Genomic DNA, 18109 nt, shown 5'->3' on the forward strand with positions numbered 1-18109 from the left:
GTGTGTGTCTACGTGTGTGTGTGTCTACGTGTGTGTACGTGTGTGTCTACGTGTGTGTGTACGTGTGTACGTGTGTGTGTGTCTACGTGTGTGTGTCTACGTGTGTGTATACGTGTGTGTGTCTACGTGTGTGTGTGTACGTGTGTGTGTCTACGTGTGTGTGTACGTGTGTACGTGTGTGTGTGTCTACGTGTGTGTGTGTCTACGTGTGTGTCTACGTGTGTGTGTCTACGTGTGTGTCTACGTGTGTGTGTATCTACGTGAGTGTGTGTACGTGTGTGTCTACGTGTGTGTGTCTACGTACTAGTGGGGAGCGGTAGTGTAGCGGTTAGCGCTACGCTGTGCTATGAACCCGACGACAAGGGTTCTATTCCCGTTAAAGGCCAACACCAGTGACGATTATATGAACCGGTCCTGGGCCTCCCCTAGGTCGACTCAGCCTCAAATGAGTACCTGGTGCGGTGTGTAAACATCGCCAATGGGGAGACAAAGGCGGCCGGGCGTGGTGCTGGCCACCCACCCCCTCGTGTGCCACAGTGCCGCCTTCATAGGTGGCAGCACTCGCCCCAACAGTCTGGCGGGGCGAGAGGGGAGGGGGTCCTTTGTGTTGCATCGGCGCCGTATTAATCACTGGAGTAATCATTCCTGAAAATAGTTACAGGTGGCTCAGCGGAGCTGCCTTTATTACTAAAAAAAGAAAAATTACTTCTCTCAAACACGAACAAATTGCAACGGCACTTTGAAAGATGATTATAAATTTGAAGAAAAACAGTCACGTGCCTTGGCAAGGCAGACTAATGTTGGATTTATCTGTCTCAATGAGCATCTCTGATGGCTACCAAAAGCACCCTCTCCCCCGGAGTTGGTCCGCGTGCAACTTCGACGACGACTGCAGCGTGTAAGCGAAGTCGCTCGCTCCACTGCTGGCGAGATGCTCGCTCCACTGCTGGCGTGCTCTGTTGCCAGCGCCTCGACTGAGTGGGGGGCAGGCAACCCCCTCGCTCTCTCGCAGGCGACACACACACGGGAGTCTCTCCAACTAAAGCTGCTGCAGCTCCCCCACTCTCTCCCCTCTCTCTCTCTCTCGTCAGGGCCCATTCTGCTGCACCTCCCCCGCCACCACCACCGCCCACCACCACCACCACCACTTTCTCTCTTAGTATTCATCTCCCATTCTGCTGCTCGGCTTTGAGTCGTCTGATCTCGCCGTGCGCGCCGCTCTGAGTGGCTCCGCTCTCGACGCCTCGCTCACTCTGCGTCTCATCCCTCCCTCTCTCCCTCTCGCTCTCCCTCTCGCTCTCCCTCTCGCTCTCTCTCTCTCTCTCTCTGGCTCTTGTGCATCCATCGGTCTCTCTCTCTGCTCTTTATTTGCCTGTCTCTCGGCTCTATTCAATTTGTGATTATTTCCGTCATTATCTGTCTCTCTATTCATCCCTCTGCTCTTTATTTGCCCGTCTCTGGGCTCTATTGAGCCTGGGCCTATCTCGCATCTTCTGTGTCTTGCTGTTCATCTCTTGGCCTCTCAGCCCTGAATGATTTGTCTGTTTCTGGTCTCTATTCAAACTTAGATTATCTCTCTAATTCTCTGTCTTTATATTCACTTGTCTCCTTGCTCTGTCCCTCCATCTGTCTATTCGATTTTTGAATAAAGTTTGTCTATCTTGTCTATTCAATCTCAGATTCCGTCTCGCTCCTATTTTCAGTGTCTCCATTTATCTATGTTCTCTTTATCCCATTGCTTCTTTAGTCTATCGCTGTCTCTCTGTGCGTCTCCCTGTCTCTCTGTGCGTCTCCGTATCTCTCTGTGGATCTCCGTGTCTCTCTGTGCATCTCCCTGTCTATCTGCGCATCTCCGTGTCTCTATGTGGATCTCCGTGTCTCTCTGTGCTTCTCCGTGTCTCTCTGTGGATCTCGCTGTCTCTCCCATCCAGCTCTCAGCCTCCCCGCCTGCTCTTCATTCCCCTCTTGCCCTGCTTGAGCCGGATGTAAACAAGCCGCAGTAACTTTCTTCAAGCTTCCAAGATTTCTCCTCAGCCCCACGGCGATCTCTCATGATAAGTCACTCTCTCTCTGCCCTTTCTCGCTCTCTCTCTCTCTGAAATGTCAGCTTGGTACAGGATATATATATTCTAAGGCAGTGTTAATGGAAAACTGTTGAGTGCTTTATTCATTTGTGCTAAAACCCCTTTCAAGGCCACAGAAGATGCAATCAGAGCTGCCTTTATTACCCGACAATGACGTGTGTGTGTGTGTTTCACCTGGTGCTAATTTAGGGATGTGATTGAACCACTGTGTGGGCTATGGTGGAGACGTGGCGTGGTCGCCTCTGATGTTGTGGGCACGGTGCCTCACGGCAGTGGCTTCCCCATCGCCTGTGAGCCTCTGACATTTACCTTCTGCTCACCAGAACCCCCCAGGGCCAGACTGGAACATAAACCCTGCCAACTCAGGGTCCCTTCACTCAGTGGAGCAGCAGCCTCTGGGCATTATGGGAGGAATCATATTTCACAACACGGGGAGAGGGGGCGACCTACACGTGGATGAAACTGTAATACTAACGACAACACACCACAGCTGCCAAAGAGCGGGATTTGAAGGTCCCTGTGGCCCAGATCTCCTAGGACAGCTGCCGTCTCAACAAGAGGCCACTCCTGGGAAGACCAGGACGGGTGGCAACTCGAGATGCACGTCTCGGGTTGCCACCTGTTGGGGTTTGACCAGAACAGGCATGACCCAGACATTGCGGGAATTGGCGTCTGGGTTCAGGTGGTAGGAATTGATTCGTGCCGAGATCTGCTCGCGGGATTGCTCTTGAACTTTGTACTGCACAGTTGTAATAGGCCGAGGCTGACTTTGGCAACTCTTTTTCGCATGCCGAGCAAGGAGAAAATGCCAACATTTAGAATGTTGAGATCCGTCAGGCATGGTATGGACAGGCACTGTAAAGGGTTCAAAGGTGGAACAACTGGACGGTTGGCATCCCTCCACACACACGGCCTCGTGGCTGGCGTGACCTCGTAACAGCACCCAGGCCTCGTGATGGCAAAGTGACCCTAAGACGCTTTAGATAATTTGATGGAAGTCTTTGGACTTGCAGTGGCTTAGATATTATAATGGATAAGGCTATAAGGCCTTGAGGCTTAGGCCTTGAGTCTGCTTAGACAGGGAAAGCACATAGTGCTTTTATATCGGTGTTTTATTTTACAATATGGAAAGATTAACTTTATTGATATTTGTTTTTGAAAAGAAAGTTGAGGAAAAATATTACTTTGCCAAAGAGGCATTGATAACAATCTTAGCGAAAATTGAATGTATTGGTACGTTACAATATGTCAGTATGATGACATCCTGTGGGCAAGAGTAGCGGTGGTGTCGCGGTTCGCACACTGCCGTGTGAGCTCGGCCACTTCAATGCAGCGCACTTGACATTCAAATATATACCCACGACTGAAATGACAAAGGGATGTCTTCAGCCAGCAGTGGATTGACCAAAGCCTGCAAATCGTTCCTTGTTGTTGTCACGTACTGTTGGGGGGGGGGGGGGGGGGCACAACAGAGGCGCTTCGCGGCGCAGGCTCCAACAGTCACGCAGGCACTCGTGGTGGCACTGGGCATGAGTTAAACTACAACACCGACGGCTCAACAGTACAACGCCTTCACGGTACACGACTACGAAATGCCTTCCGGACGAGTTGGACACCGACTCAGCAAAGTGATTGCAGGGCTGCCCCTTGACGTCACATCGTGATTTGTAATGATAACAAAAGTTACGACGCCTGGAACGATGGTCGCCTTCGCGACAACATCAATTGTCGCGAATCGGGGTCGCTCTTCAATTCTCGAATCATGTTTTTTTTATTGTGGTGAATGTAGTGGCCTCGAGTGGCAGTAAGGGTCGTGTGAATCCATGACGTTCGAGGTATGCAAATCGGGAATGAGCGACTCTGACACGCACGGTGTAGGCCGAGCGTAAGGATCGATGTCAGCGACGATGGAACAAGGACATCCTCGCCAGCGGTGCTCTGCACCCAGGACAGTCTCACGCTGAGTCTCGAGACGTCTGCAGGAGGGTCCTGCTGCTTTGCAATGTTTGGCCAACTCCAAAAATGAACCCAGAGAAAACCCCGCTCTGACTTAAGAGAGTAAAATTGTCTACATTCGGCATGAACCCATAAATATGAATAAGCAACTGTCTGCATTTCGATGGGATTAGCATCACGGCTGCTGCTGCTGCTGGGCCCTTGATGCGCCACTTGGCATGCGCACGCATGAAGCCTCGGTTCCTCCCGATTCGTCAAGGGAACTCGCCGCTTTGTCTTCTCCTTCTGGAGGGACGTGCCGGCTCGCCGACAAGCCCTGCGCTCCACATCGCCTCGAAAACACACAACACTCGCCGTGGAAACAAACGTTCTAATCCGCATACTTAGGATCGCCTAGGAGGGAGGGCGGTGTCCTGATGCTTCCCCTCGTGGCGTGGAGAAGCAGTTTGCAGAGAGCAGAAATCACTTTTCGGAGAGAGCGATGGGAATCAAATAAGTTTTCTTGCGACTAAAAAGAAAAATTAATCTGGCGCTCGGCAGTGAAGCCTCAAACCTCAGAGCCCGGCAGCGCGTGGCCTCACGGCGTGAGAGATGGATGACAAACAGGGCCCGAGTAGCGTCGCGCTCCAAACTCGGGTTGTGAGCGAAGTGAGGAGGAAGTGAAGCGAAGTGGAAGTCGATCAACGCCACCCAACTCCGCACCGCGCGCCCGCCCACTCGCCACGGCGCAGCGGTCCCGGCGACGTCTCTCACGGACACGGCGTCCGACGTTTTTGCCCCACGTGCCGGAATCTTCTCCAGGAGCCTGGAATTGTGGGAGCGAAACTGAATTCGTTGCCGAAGAAGCCCCCCCCCCCCCCCTCGGCACGTGGGACGAAGCGTTGGACATCGTCGCCGAACAGCGCGCGGCACCGGACCGATTCGCAGCCGCGAGAATCTCCGCAGCCGCCCGCGAGGAATCGATGTGGAGATGCGACGCATCTCGCCACTCCGCACGCGCCGCGTGCTCTCGGCGACGATTGTTTGACGCGCACACCGACAGGCCACTCATCGTGAGCAGCACTGGGGGTCAGTCCACTGCTGGATGAATTCCTCCCCAAGCTACCACCTCTCTCCCACGGCATCGCACCCTCGTGCAGAGCAACGCCTCGTTCGAGAACTTTCATTCCCACGACTCCAATCGCTTTCATTCCCACGAGTTTCATTATTTAATTCCCAGGACTTCAATCGCTTCACCACTTTCACTTGTGTTAGTTCCAGCACTGCACAATAATGAGGGAATGGAGAAATGAATGTATTAAACGTTTGGATTAATTAACATAAATATATAAAAATGTTAAGAAAACATTACAAAGTACTTAAAATAAGACGTTGTATACTAAGGCGTGATCTGGTGACGCTGCTGCTCCGACTGGCAGTGGTGCACAAGCACAGTGAATATAAAGAAATAAACTCGTTCGCCAGAAGTTGCAAACAATGATCTCAGCACCCGCTCAATCCGAAGCGTGCACCGTGAGCTCAAGAATCGATGATAACCGAGGAAAGATCGATTCGTCGTTACGGCCGCAGCCCCAACACCGGTTCAAGCGCGGACTTCTCTGCGCGTGTTGATCCTCTCGCCACCGTCGTCACCCCGACTCCGGCTCTGCCCGCACGAGGCCGTGGCCCCCAGCAGAGCGGCAGCCACGGAGCTGGTGGCACATATTTAGTGACGCCAGATTGTGTGTACGGCTAATACAATTGAACGATGCGATCACTTATTAAATAAAGTTCATGCATAATTTACTTGCATTGGCATAATTCGCGCTGTTGGCATTGGGCCACTCGCGAACGCGTCCCGACAACACGCGGAAGGTGCGGACACGATCAGGGGACTCGGCCAGACTGCGAACGCGGCCAAGCGGAAACCAGCAGGCGGATATCACCGAGGACTTCCCAATACGAACTACGCGCGCTCTGGTGGAACAAAGTGCGCGTGTTGCGTTGGGGTAGTGGGACGGTTCGCAACATTAAACACAATTATAGCCCTCGTGATGTTCTTTTTCCAATGCCATACGAAACAAGGAGAACCGCTAATCGCATTTTTTTTGGTATTTCCGCTGCCACAGCCAGCGAGTCCTCGGGGTGTCTCGGGCCGGGGCCCGTACCAGACGCGGCACCTCTGACGGGAGACTCGCGGCTGTGCGTGCCGCCACTTTGCCGCTGGTCACGCCGAGACATCGATTCCTTTCCGGGGGGTGGGGGGGGGGGGGGCAGCTCGTGCGTAATTTCATTCCGCGTTCCGCAGGTTTACGCTGTAATCTCACGAGCGACTGAGCGACAGCATTAGGCTTAGATGCTGAGCTCTGCTCACGGCTTTAGGGGTTGATTTCCCCTAATTGGATTGTTTAATTGAAAGTGCAAGGGCTTTATTTACAGGAACGCGTGCGATGACGTGTGTGTGTGCGTGTGCGCGTGTTTCTGCGTCTTTGGGGCAAGTTCTGTGGGAACTGTGTCTTTGTGCGTGAGGAAGGTAACGCAATGATTCGCGCGCTGTGCTACGAACCCGGCGACCCGAGTTATATTCCCGCTCACAGCTGACACCAATGACGATGATTTGAAATGGTCATGGGCCTTCCCTAGGTCGATTCAGCCTTAAGGTGCGGGTGGCGACGAATTAGCGGGGAGGGGGGGAGTGGTTTCATCCATCAGCCATGGATTGTCATGACTGAAGGTGATGATGAAAACCCTTCCAAGCCGACGTGGTCATATCTTTTAAGAAGTAACCACTAACCCCTCAATACCTCTTCCATCCCCCCCTGTCCTCCTCCGCCGTCCTCTCTCCTCTCCTCTTCTTCCCCCTTGTCTCCTCCTTCGCTCCCCTTCCCGCTCTGTCTCCCCCTCCCTCCTACTCCAGATGGACCACGACCCCAGGACGCCCGTGTACATCGCAGCCCAGGGTCCACTGGCCAACACCGTGGTCGACTTCTGGCAGGTGAGGGCCTTGCCATCTCGAGGCCACACGCGACCTCTGACGCCCACGTAGCCGCTGCCGGGTCGAGGCCTAGCCGCGAGGACTGCTGCAGTTGTTTGGCCACTAGCAGGGCATGGCACCTGGAACATGCATCACAGGTGTTATAGGCTGCTGCGGGGATCCGTTGTCGGCCCGAGGGCAGTGCAGCAGAATCCCGCGGTTGTAACGCACCACGCTCCACCGACACACACTGGCCAGAGTGGTGAAGTATGGTCAAACAAACACCGCACCTTCGATATGGCGTGGGAAAACACTTCCTCTCGGAGTGCACTAACAAAGGACCGCAAATAATGAAAATGCTATAAAATAACAACGCTCATTTCTGGTACATTGCGAGCGGACTTCTCCGCGACTGACGTCGGGACTCGGACCGGACGTTAGCGGGCGGTTCGCTCGCAGGCAGAGCCATGGCGACGCCGTGCGTACTGATCGACTACACATCGGTTACTGATCGACTACACATTGGTTACTGATCGACTACGGCAGATGGCACGTGTTGAAGAGGACCGCGGGGAGAGACGGAGAGAAATTTCAATTTGGGTTCTACAGAAACAGCAGCAACAAGAATATTAAGAAAGTTCAAAATAAAGCACATCAAAGTAAAAGGGAAAGAGAAGGAGCGGGGGAGTGAATGGGCACGGGCTGACGGTGGCAGAGAGATGCATGCGGCAACACTCGGAGCTCTCTCCCTCACCTCCCTCACCTCCCTCACCTCCCTCTCTTCACTCGCCCCCCTCACCTCCCTCCCTCACCTCCCTCCCTCACCTCCCTCACCTCCCTCCCTCACCTCCCTCACCTCCCTCTCTTCACTCGCCCCCCTCACCTCCCTCCCTCACCTCCCTCACCTCCCTCTCTTCACTCGCCCCCCTCACCTCCCTCCCTCACCTCCCTCCCTCACCTCCCTCACCTCCCTCACCTCCCTCCCTCACCTCCCTCACCTCCCTCTCTTCACTCGCCCCCCTCACCTCCCTCCCTCACCTCCCTCACCTCCCTCTCTTCAATCGCCCCCCTCACCTCCCTCCCTCACCTCCCTCCCTCACCTCCCTCACCTCCCTCACCTCCCTCCCTCACCTCCCTCACATCCCTCCCTCCCTCTCTCACCTCACTCACCTCCCCCCCTCACCTCCCTCACCTCCCTCCCTTCCTCACCTCCCTCCCTCACCTCCCTCCCTTCACTCGCCCCCCTCACCTCCCTCCCTCCCTCTCTCACCTCCCTCACCTCCCTCTCTTCACTCGCCCCCCTCACCTCCCTCCCTCACCTCCCTCACCTCCCTCTCTTCAATCGCCCCCCTCACCTCCCTCCCTCACCTCCCTCCCTCACCTCCCTCACCTCCCTCACCTCCCTCCCTCACCTCCCTCACATCCCTCCCTCCCTCTCTCACCTCACTCACCTCCCTCCCTCACCTCCCTCACCTCCCTCACCTCCCTCCCTTCCTCACCTCCCTCCCTCCCTCACCTCCCTCCCTTCACTCGCCCCCCTCACCTCCCTCCCCCAGCAGCGATCACTCGCGCATTGCTCCACTGTGGAAATGTCCAATTGATTTCCTGACTCGGGAGCCACTCCTCGTGTCCTCGTTTTGAGAAAGTATTTGTCCCGTCGATATTGAGTGACTTGCCGCGCTCTTTGGTGGGTTTTTATTGCTTAAAAAAAACATTCGCTCTCGATGGAGGCGAGGACGGGAGGGGGTGCTCTATGTTTTATTATATATCATAGTTTATTGCGAGCAGCTGCTTGTAACGTAGAGCTGTCTTGCAAACATTTACTGCCTCGTATCTCCTAGCTCGTCGTGTCTGCAGCCTCAAACCGAGAAGAATGGGCACTTGGGCCATTATTTATTTATCTATCTATCCCGCTTTCCAAGAGCGGCCGCGAGCGGTGGCTTTGACGCCGAGCCGTGCCGGGACACGCGCCGTGTCGCCCCCAACGCGCCCAATCTCCGCTGCTCCTGCGCTATGCTGAGCAGGCTTGAGCCTGAGCAGCACCTATGTATGTTGAACTTTTTTCGCACCGTAATTAGCCAACCGTGCTAATCGGAGGTGCTAGAGGGGAGGCTGCCTCGGAATATCAGGCGTATCAGGCGTTATAGGTTGGGGCTGCGAGGTGACCAGCAGATGGCCCTAGAGCAATCCTGAATCTGTCCGTGCGGCGCTTTGAGTATTATCTCCTCATGTTCCTGGTGGGGTTTCCTTACACGTGAAGCTGCTCAGTAGACGCGCCTCTCTTCAAACGTAGCGGTCGCGCAGCGGTGAGCGCGCTGTGCTACGAACCCGGAGAAACGGGGTTGAAACCGGCGACCCGGATTTGATTCCCTCTCACGGTCAACACCAGTGACGATTATCTGAACTGGAACTGGGCCTTCCCTAGGTCGACTCAGCTTCAAATGAGTAGCTGGTGCGGTGTGTCGTGAACACCGTCATTCGAGAGACAAAGGCGGCCGGGCATGGAGCTGGCCACCCACCACCTCGTGTTTCATGCCGGCCTTCATACGTGCTCTCTAACAGCACTTGCCCCAAAAGTCTTTTAAGGCTACACGGGGTATATTTGTCTTTCTGCAGATGGTTTGGGAGAGTGGCTGCACGGTGGTGGTGATGCTCACCCCGCTCATGGAGAACCGCGTGGAGCACTGCTACCGCTACTGGCCCGAGGAGGGCTCCCGCACCTACCACGTCTACGAGGTGCGACGCCTCCTCGCGCCAGCACCCCCCCCCCCTCCACGCCTCGTGGCACCTTCCCAAACCTGCCTGCACCTGTCCACACCTGTCCACACCTGTCCACACCTGTCCACACCTGTCCTTCTCAAGACAACACTGATCCCACACCTCACTCACCACAAGGTATTGGTCTTTACCACATCGAATGGCTTGCAGCGCATTTCGCTACAAACACTCAGAGAGGATTCACGGAGGACTTCCCATCGTGCGGTTCTGGTACCTTGGACAGCGGCGCCAGACGCAGCTGAGACGGGGCCGGTGGCTCTGAGCTCCAACAACCCGCAAAGCAAAACTGCTTGCACCTTCCCATGCCTATCTGCATCATCATCATCATAGTCAGTCACGGTCAGCCACGAACGATCCACTGCTGGACGAAGCACCCCCCCCCCCTACCAACCCGCTGCCATCTCTCACAATCCTGCGATGTGGCGACCTCTCGGATGCGTTCCATTTATTCTGCCGCCTTACTTTCGAAAAATACGAATCACAAGATACCCCCCCCCGCCCCCCCCCTTGTCCAGGTGAACCTGGTGTCGGAGCACGTGTGGTGTGAGGACTTCCTGGTGCGCTCGCTCTACCTGAAGAACGCGCTCACGGCCGAGACGCGCACCCTCACGCAGTTCCACTACCTGAGCTGGCCCGACCAGGCGGCGCCCTCCTCCGCCGCCTCCCTGCTCGACTTCCGCAGGCAAGAGCCGCCCTCGCTCCGGTGCTGCTGATGGCGGTGGTGGTGGTGGTGCTGGTGGTGCTGCTGGTACTCGTGGTGGTGGTACTGCTGATGGTGGTAGTGATGGTGCTGCTGGTGGTGATGGTGCTCGTGGTGGTGGTACTGCTGATGGTGGTAGTGATGGTGCTGCTGCTGGTGATGGTGCTCGTGGTGGTGGTACTGCTGATGGTGGTAGTGATGGTGCTGCTGCTGGTGATGGTGCTCGTGGTGGTGATGGTGCTCGTGGTGGTGGTACTGCTGATGGTGGTGGTGATGGTGCTGCTGCTACTGATGATGCTCGTGGTGGTGGTGGTGGTGATGGTACTGCTGATGGTTGTTGTGATGGTGCTGGTGGTGATGGTGCTGCTGGTAATGAAGGTGCTGATGATGATGGCACTGCTGGTGGTGATGGTGGTCATGGTGGTGATGGCGCTGCTACTGCTCCTGCTGGTGGTGATGGCACTGCTACTGATGCTGTTCCTGCTGGTGGTGATGATTTTCTTACAACTCAAATATGATCTCCATCGCCCGTGGGAAGCCCTGGTGCGGTTTTATGACCGGCTACTGCCACCACCGGGATGGTGCCAAGCCAGGAGCCAATTAGTCTCTTGGCTTTGACGTCGGCGATGCCCCAGTCGGTGCCGCCGCTTCTCCTCTCGAGTGAAGTTCGATTCCAGGAAGGGGCATCTGCCGTTGTCCAGAACAGTCGGCGTGGTCGTAGCCGCGGTGGCGGTCAGGATCTTCGTGGACGGGCATCGTCGTGCTTGTGAGGAGGGACCGTAGGACTGTAGGAGGAGGACTGTAGGAGTGCTGTGTATGAGTACAGGCGGCCACACTGGGAGTAGCGTTGACCGCTGAGTTCGGCGGTGATGATTCACAAGGCGGCGATCAGCTGGGTGCCAGCGAGGTTCGTGTGGACCTCCTTCCCCATTCTGTTGCGCAACACTGCAGTGGTGGTGGTCTCAGGTAGTCGTGGTTGTGACGGTAGTGGTGAGGACGATGAGACACCCCTGTCATTCATCAGTGGCCAAGCGAAGTGGTTGGTGGATCGCGCATGGATTGAGTCTGTGTGAGACACCAACGTGCGGTGACTGTAGGCGGCAGATCATCATCAACCATGGTCAATCCACTGCTAGGTGAAGGCCTCTCCAAGCCACCACCACCTCACACGATCCCGCGGTGCAACAATCCACCCTGCACACGAACTCACCTCATTGCTCCATCTTCTTCGTAGGCGTCCTCTTAGACACATTCTATACCGTGGCTGCCACTCTGCGGTGATGATCACCTTTCTTGAGAGTGTAATTGATGACAGTACAGCAAGTAGGTTCATGATGTAACACAGCCAGAATGCCCCATCTCCATCAGCTGCCGCCCTCATCAGGCAGCCCGGGCACCGAGGTGGCCGCGAGGGGTGAGGATCGACAGCGACTTAGCGGGAGCGCCACGCGGCGCCGGGCGTCGTGATCGGGCGTAGGGCGATCTCCCGTGCAGTCACCGCCCACTTGCCCGCTCTTCCCACTCTCCCACTCGCTCTTCCCACTCGCCCACTCTCCCACTCGCCCTCTCTTCCCACTCGCCCACTCGCCCAATCTCCCACTCGCCCTCTCTTCCCACTCGCCCACTCGCCCTCTCTTCCCACTCGCCCACTCAACCCACCCATCCATTGCTCACACACTCACCTAGGTGTGTGTGCGAGAGAGAGAGACGCGGGGAGAGCAAGTAGCAGTGGGACGGGGGGAGAGCGAGAGAGAGTGTAAATGTGAGGGTGTAAATGTGAGGGTGTAAATGTGAGAGTGTAAATGTGAGGGTGTAAATGTGAGAGTGTAAATGTGAGAGTGTAAATGTGAGAGTGTAAATGTGAGAGTGTAAATGTAAGGGTGTAAATGTGAGAGTGTAAATGTGAGGGTGTAAATGTGAGGGTGTAAATGTGAGAGTATAAATGTGAGAGTGTAAATGTGAGTGTGTAAATGTGAGTGTAAATGTGAGAGTGTAAATGTGAGTGTAAATGTGAGGGTGTAAATGTGAGTGTAAATGTGAGAGTGTAAATGTGAGAGTGTAAATGTGAGGGTGTAAATGTGAGTGTAAATGTGAGAGTGTAAATGTGAGGGTGTAAATGTGAGAGTGTACATGTGAGTGTAAATGTGAGGGTGTAAATGTGAGTGTAAATGTGAGAGTGTAAATGTAAGGGTGTAAATGTGAGAGTGTAAATGTGAGAGTGTAAATGTGAGGGTGTAAATGTGAGGGTGTAAATGTGAGAGTGTAAATGTGAGTGTGTAAATGTGAGGGTGTAAATGTGAGGGTATAAATGTGAGGGTGTAAATGTGAGAGTGTAAATGTGAGAGTGTAAATGTGAGAGTGTAAATGTGAGAGTGTAAATGTGAGGGTGTAAATGTGAGAGTGTAAATGTGAGAGTGTAAATGTGAGAGTGTAAATGTGAGGGTGTAAATGTGAGAGTGTAAATGTGAGGGTGTAAATGTGAGTGTAAATGTGAGAGTGTAAATGTGAGGGTGTAAATGTGAGAGTGTAAATGTGAGTGTAAATGTGAGGGTGTAAATGTGAGTGTAAATGTGAGAGTGTAAATGTAAGGGTGTAAATGTGAGAGTGTAAATGTGAGAGTGTAAATGTGAGAGTGTAAATGTGAGGGTGTAAATGTGAGAGTGTAAATGTGAGTGTGTAAATGTGAGTGTAAATGTGAGAGTGTAAATGTGAGGGTGTAAATGTGAGGGTGTAAATTGTGAGGGTTGTAAATGTGAGGGTGTAAATGTGAGAGTGTAAATGTGAGTGTAAATGTAAGGGTGTAAATGTGAGTGTAAATGTGAGAGTGTAAATGTGAGAGTGTAAATGTGAGGGTGTAAATGTAAGGGTGTAAATGTGAGGGTGTAAATGTGAGAGTGTAAATGTGAGGGTGTAAATGTGAGGGTGTAGATGTGAGGGTGTAAATGTGAGGGTTGTAAATGTGAGTGTAAATGTGAGAGTGTAAATGTGAGGGTTGTAAATGTGAGAGTGTAAATGTGAGGGTGTAAATGTGAGGGTGTAAATGTGAGGGTGTAAATGTGAGTGTAAATGTGAGGGTGTAAATGTGAGGGTGTAAATGTGAGAGTGTAAATGTGAGAGTGTAAATGTGAGGGTGTAAATGTGAGAGTGTAAATGTGAGGGTGTAAATGTGAGGGTGTAAATGTGAAAGTGTAAATGTGAGGGTGTGAATGTGAGGGTGTAAATGTGAGTGTAAATGTGAGGGTGTAAATGTGAGGGTGTAAATGTGAGTGTAAATGTGAGTGTAAATGTGAGGGTGTAAATGTGAGAGTGTAAATGTGAGAGTGTAAATGTGAGGGTGTGAATGTGAGGGTGTAAATGTGAGGGTGTAAATGTGAGGGTGTAAATGTGAGTGTAAATGTGAGAGTGTAAATGTGAGGGTGTAAATGTGAGAGTGTAAATGTGAGAGTGTAAATGTGAGGGTGTGAATGTGAGGGTGTAAATGTGAGGGTGTAAATGTGAGTGTAAATGTGAGACTGTAAATGTGAGGGTGTGAATGTGAGGGTGTAAATGTGAGGGTGTAAATGTGAGGGTGTAAATGTGAGGGTGTAAATGTGAGAGTGTAAATGTGAGGGTGTGAATGTGAGTGTAAATGAGAGTGTAAATGTGAGAGTGTAAATGTGAGGGTGTAAATGTGAGGGTGTAAATGTGAGGGTGTAAATGTGAGGGTGTTAATGTGAAGGTGTAAATGTGAGGGTGTAAATGTGAGTGTAAATGTGAGGGTGTAAATGTGAGGGTGTAAATGTGAGGGTGTAAATGTGAGGGTGTAAATGTGAGTGTAAATGTGAGAGTGTAAATGTGAGGGTGTGAATGTGAGGGTGTAAATGTGAGGGTGTAAATGTGAGTGTAAATGTGAGGGTGTAAATGTGAGTGTAAATGTGAGAGTGTAAATGTGAGAGTGTAAATGTGAGGGTGTGAATGTGAGGGTGTAAATGTAAGGGTGTAAATGTGAGTGTAAATGTGAGTGTAAATGTGAGTGTAAATGTGAGTGTAGATGTGAGGGTGTAAATGTGAGGGTGTAAATGTGAGTGTAAATGTGAGTGTAAATGTGAGGGTGTGAATGTGAGAGTGTAAATGTGAGGGTGTAAATGTGAGAGTGTAAATGTGAGTGTAGATGTGAGGGTGTAAATGTGAGGGTGTAAATGTGAGTGTAAATGTGAGTGTAAATGTGAGTGTAAATGTGAGTGTAGATGTGAGGGTGTAAATGTGAGGGTGTAAATGTGAGTGTAAATGTGAGTGTAAATGTGAGGGTAAATGTGAGGGTGTGAATGTGAGAGTGTAAATGTGAGGGTGTAAATGTGTGAGTGTAGATGTGAGGGTGTAAATGTGAGGGTGTAAATGTGAGTGTAAATGTGAGTGTAAATGTGAGTGTAAATGTGAGTGTAAATGTGAGAGTGTAAATGTGAGTGTAAATGTGAGTGTAAATGTGAGTGTAAATGTGAGAGTGTAAATGTGAGGGTGTGAATTTGAGGGTGTAAATGTGAGGTTGTAAATGTGAGGGTGTAAATGTGAGAGTGTAAATGTGAGTGTAAATGTGAGTGTAAATGTAAGGGTGTAAATGTGAGGGTGTAAATGTGAGGGTGTAAATGTGAGGGTGTAAATGTGAGAGTGTAAATGTGAGTGTAAATGTGAGTGTAAATGTGAGTGTAAATGTGAGAGTGTAAATGTGAGGGTGTAAATGTAAGGGTGTAAATCTGAGGGTGTAAATGTGAGGGTGTAAATGTGAGGGTGTAAATGTGAGGGTGTAAATGTGAGAGTGTAAATGTGAGTGTAAATGTGAGGGTGTAAATGTGAGGGTGTAAATGTGAGGGTGTGAATGTGAGAGTGTGAATGTGGGTGTAAATGTGAGGGGTGCAAATGTGAGTGTAAATGTGAGTGTGTAAATGTGAGGGTGTAAATGTGAGAGTGTAAATGTGAGGGTGTAAATGTGAGGGTGTAAATGTGAGGGTGTAAATGTGAGGGTGTAAATGTGAGAGTGTAAATGTGAGGGTGTAAATGTGAGGGTGCAAATGTGAGTGTAAATGTGAGGGTGTAAATGTGAGGGTGTAAATGTGAGAGTGTAAATGTGAGGGTGTAAATGTAAGGGTGTAAATGTGAGGGTGTAAATGTGAGGGTGTAAATGTAAGGGTGTAAATGTGAGGGTGTAAATGTGAGAGTGTAAATGTGAGTGTAAATGTGAGGGTGTAAATGTGAGAGTGTAAATGTGAGGGTGTAAATGTGAGAGTGTGAATGTGGGTGTAAATGTGAGGGTGCAAATGTGAGTGTAAATGTGAGGGTGTAAATGTGAGAGTGTAAATGTGAGGTGAAATGTGAGGGTGTAAATGTGAGGGTGTAAATGTGAGAGTGTAAATGTGAGTGTAAATGTGAGGGTGTAAATGTGAGAGTGTAAATGTGAGTGTAAATGTGAGGGTGTAAATGTGAGAGTGTAAATGTGAGGGTGTAAATGTGAGAGTGTGAATGTGGGTGTAAATGTGAGGGTGCAAATGTGAGTGTAAATGTGAGGGTAAATGTGAGAGTGTAAATGTGAGGGTGTAAATGTGAGGGTGTAAATGTGAGGGTGTAAATGTGAGAGTGTAAATGTGAGTGTAAATGTGAGGGTGTAAATGTGAGAGTGTAAATGTGAGGGTGTAAATGTGAGGGTGTAAATGTGAGAGTGTAAATGTGAGTGTAAATGTGAGGGTGTAAATGTGAGAGTGTAAATGTGAGGGTGTAAATGTGAGGGTGTAAATGTGAGAGTGTAAATGTGAGGGTGTAAATGTGAGGGTGTAAATGTGAGGGTGTAAATGTGAGGGTGTAAATGTGAGAGTGTAAATGTGAGGGTGTAAATGTGAGGATGCAAATGTGAGTGTAAATGTGAGAGTGTAAATGTGAGGGTGTAAATGTGAGAGTGTGAATGTGAGGGTGTAAATGTGAGAGTGTAAATGTGAGAGTGTAAATGTGAGGTGTAAATGTGAGAGTGTAAATGTGAGAGTGTAATGTGAGTGTAAATGTGAGAGTGTAAATGTGAGGGTGTAAATGTGAGAGTGTAAATGTGAGAGTGTAAATGTGAGTGTAAATGTGAGGGTGTAAATGTGAGAGTGTAAATGTGAGGGTGTAAATGTGAGGTGTAAATTGGAGAGGGTAAATGTGAGAGGTGTAAATGTGAGGGTGTAAATGTGAGGGTGTAATGTGAGGGTGTAAATGTGAGGGTGTAATGTGACAGTGTAAATGTGAGTGTAAATGTGAGGGTGTAAATTGTGAGGGTGTAAATGTGAGGGTTTAAATGTGAGAGTGTAAATATGAGTGTGTAAATGTGAGGTGATGTAAATTGGCGGTAAATGTGAGAGTGTAAATTTGAGGTGTAAATGTGAGAGTGTACATGTGAGTGTGTAAATGTGAGGGTGTAAATGATGAGGGTTTGTAAATGTGAGGTGGAAATGTGAGTGGTGTAATGTGAGGGTGTAAATGTGAGAGTGTAATGTGAGGTGTAAATGTGAGGGTGTAATGTGAGAGTGTAATGTGAGGTGTGAAATGTGAGAGGTGTAAATGTTGAGAGTGTAAATTGTGAGAGTGTAAATGGGAGGGTGTAAATGTGAGAGTGTAAATGTGAGAGTGTAAGTAGTGTAAATGTGAGTGTAAATGTGAGAGTGTAAATGTGAGGGTGTAAATGTGAGAGTGTAAATGTGAGAGTGTAAATGTGAGTGTAAATGTGAGGGTGTAAATGTGAGAGTGTAAATGTGAGGGTATAAATGTGAGAGTGTAAATGTGAGGGTGTAAATGTGAGAGTGTAAATGTGAGAGTGTAAATGTGAGAGTGTAAATGTGAGAGTGTAAATGTGAGGGTGTAAATGTGAGAGTTTAAATGTGAGTGTAAATTTGAGGGTGTAAATGTGAGAGTGTAAATGTGAGGGTGTAAATGTGAGGGTGTAAATGTGAGGGTGTAAATGTGAGAGTGTAAATGTGAGTGTAAATGTGAGGGTGTGAATGTGAGGGTGTAAATGTGAGAGTGTAAATGTGAGTGTAGATGTGAGGGTGTAAATGTGAGGGTGTAAATGTGAGAGTGTAAATGTGAGTGTAAATGTGAGGGTGTAAATGTGAGAGTGTAAATGTGAGGGTGTAAATGTGAGGGTGTAAATGTGAGGGTGTAAATGTGAGAGTGTAAATGTGAGGTAAATGTGAGGGTGTGAATGTGAGGGTGTAAATGTGAGAGTGTAAATGTGAGTGTAGATGTGAGGGTGTAAATGTGAGGGTGTAAATGTGAGTGTAAATGTGAGAGTGTAAATGTGAGGGTGTAAATGTGAGGGTGTAAATGTGAGAGTGTAAATGTGAGGGTGTAAATGTGAGAGTGTAAATGTGAGTGTAAATGTGAGGGTGTAAATGTGAGAGTGTAAATGTGAGGGTGTTAATGTGAGGGTGTAAATGTGAGGGTGTAAATGTGAGAGTGTAAATGTGAGTGTAAATGTGAGGGTGTGAATGTGAGGGTGTAAATGTGAGTGTAAATGTGAGAGTGTAAATGTGAGAGTGTAAATGTGAGGGTGTAAATGTGAGAGTGTAAATGTGAGGGTGTAAATGTGAGGGTGTAAATGTGAGGGTGTAAATGTGAGTGTAAATGTAAGAGTGTAAT

At 50.3% G+C, this 18109-nt stretch overlaps 1 protein-coding gene across 1 annotated transcript in view; it reads left to right on the forward strand.

Annotated features, from left to right (window-relative positions):
• LOC133346216 (receptor-type tyrosine-protein phosphatase N2-like) overlaps positions 1-18109 on the forward strand; it is a 243223-nt gene that overhangs the window by 168186 nt on the left and 56928 nt on the right. The window contains exons 16-18 of the mRNA XM_061557742.1: positions 6937-7014; positions 9610-9729; positions 10287-10453. Of these exons, the coding sequence (XP_061413726.1) occupies positions 6937-7014; positions 9610-9729; positions 10287-10453 (365 nt within the window). The remainder of the gene's footprint in view (positions 1-6936; positions 7015-9609; positions 9730-10286; positions 10454-18109) is intronic.

This window comes from Lethenteron reissneri, chromosome 23 (genome assembly GCF_015708825.2).
Source record: "Lethenteron reissneri isolate LAM-NWPU_2019-01 chromosome 23, ASM1570882v1, whole genome shotgun sequence".
Taxonomy (NCBI): Eukaryota; Metazoa; Chordata; class Hyperoartia; order Petromyzontiformes; family Petromyzontidae; genus Lethenteron; species Lethenteron reissneri.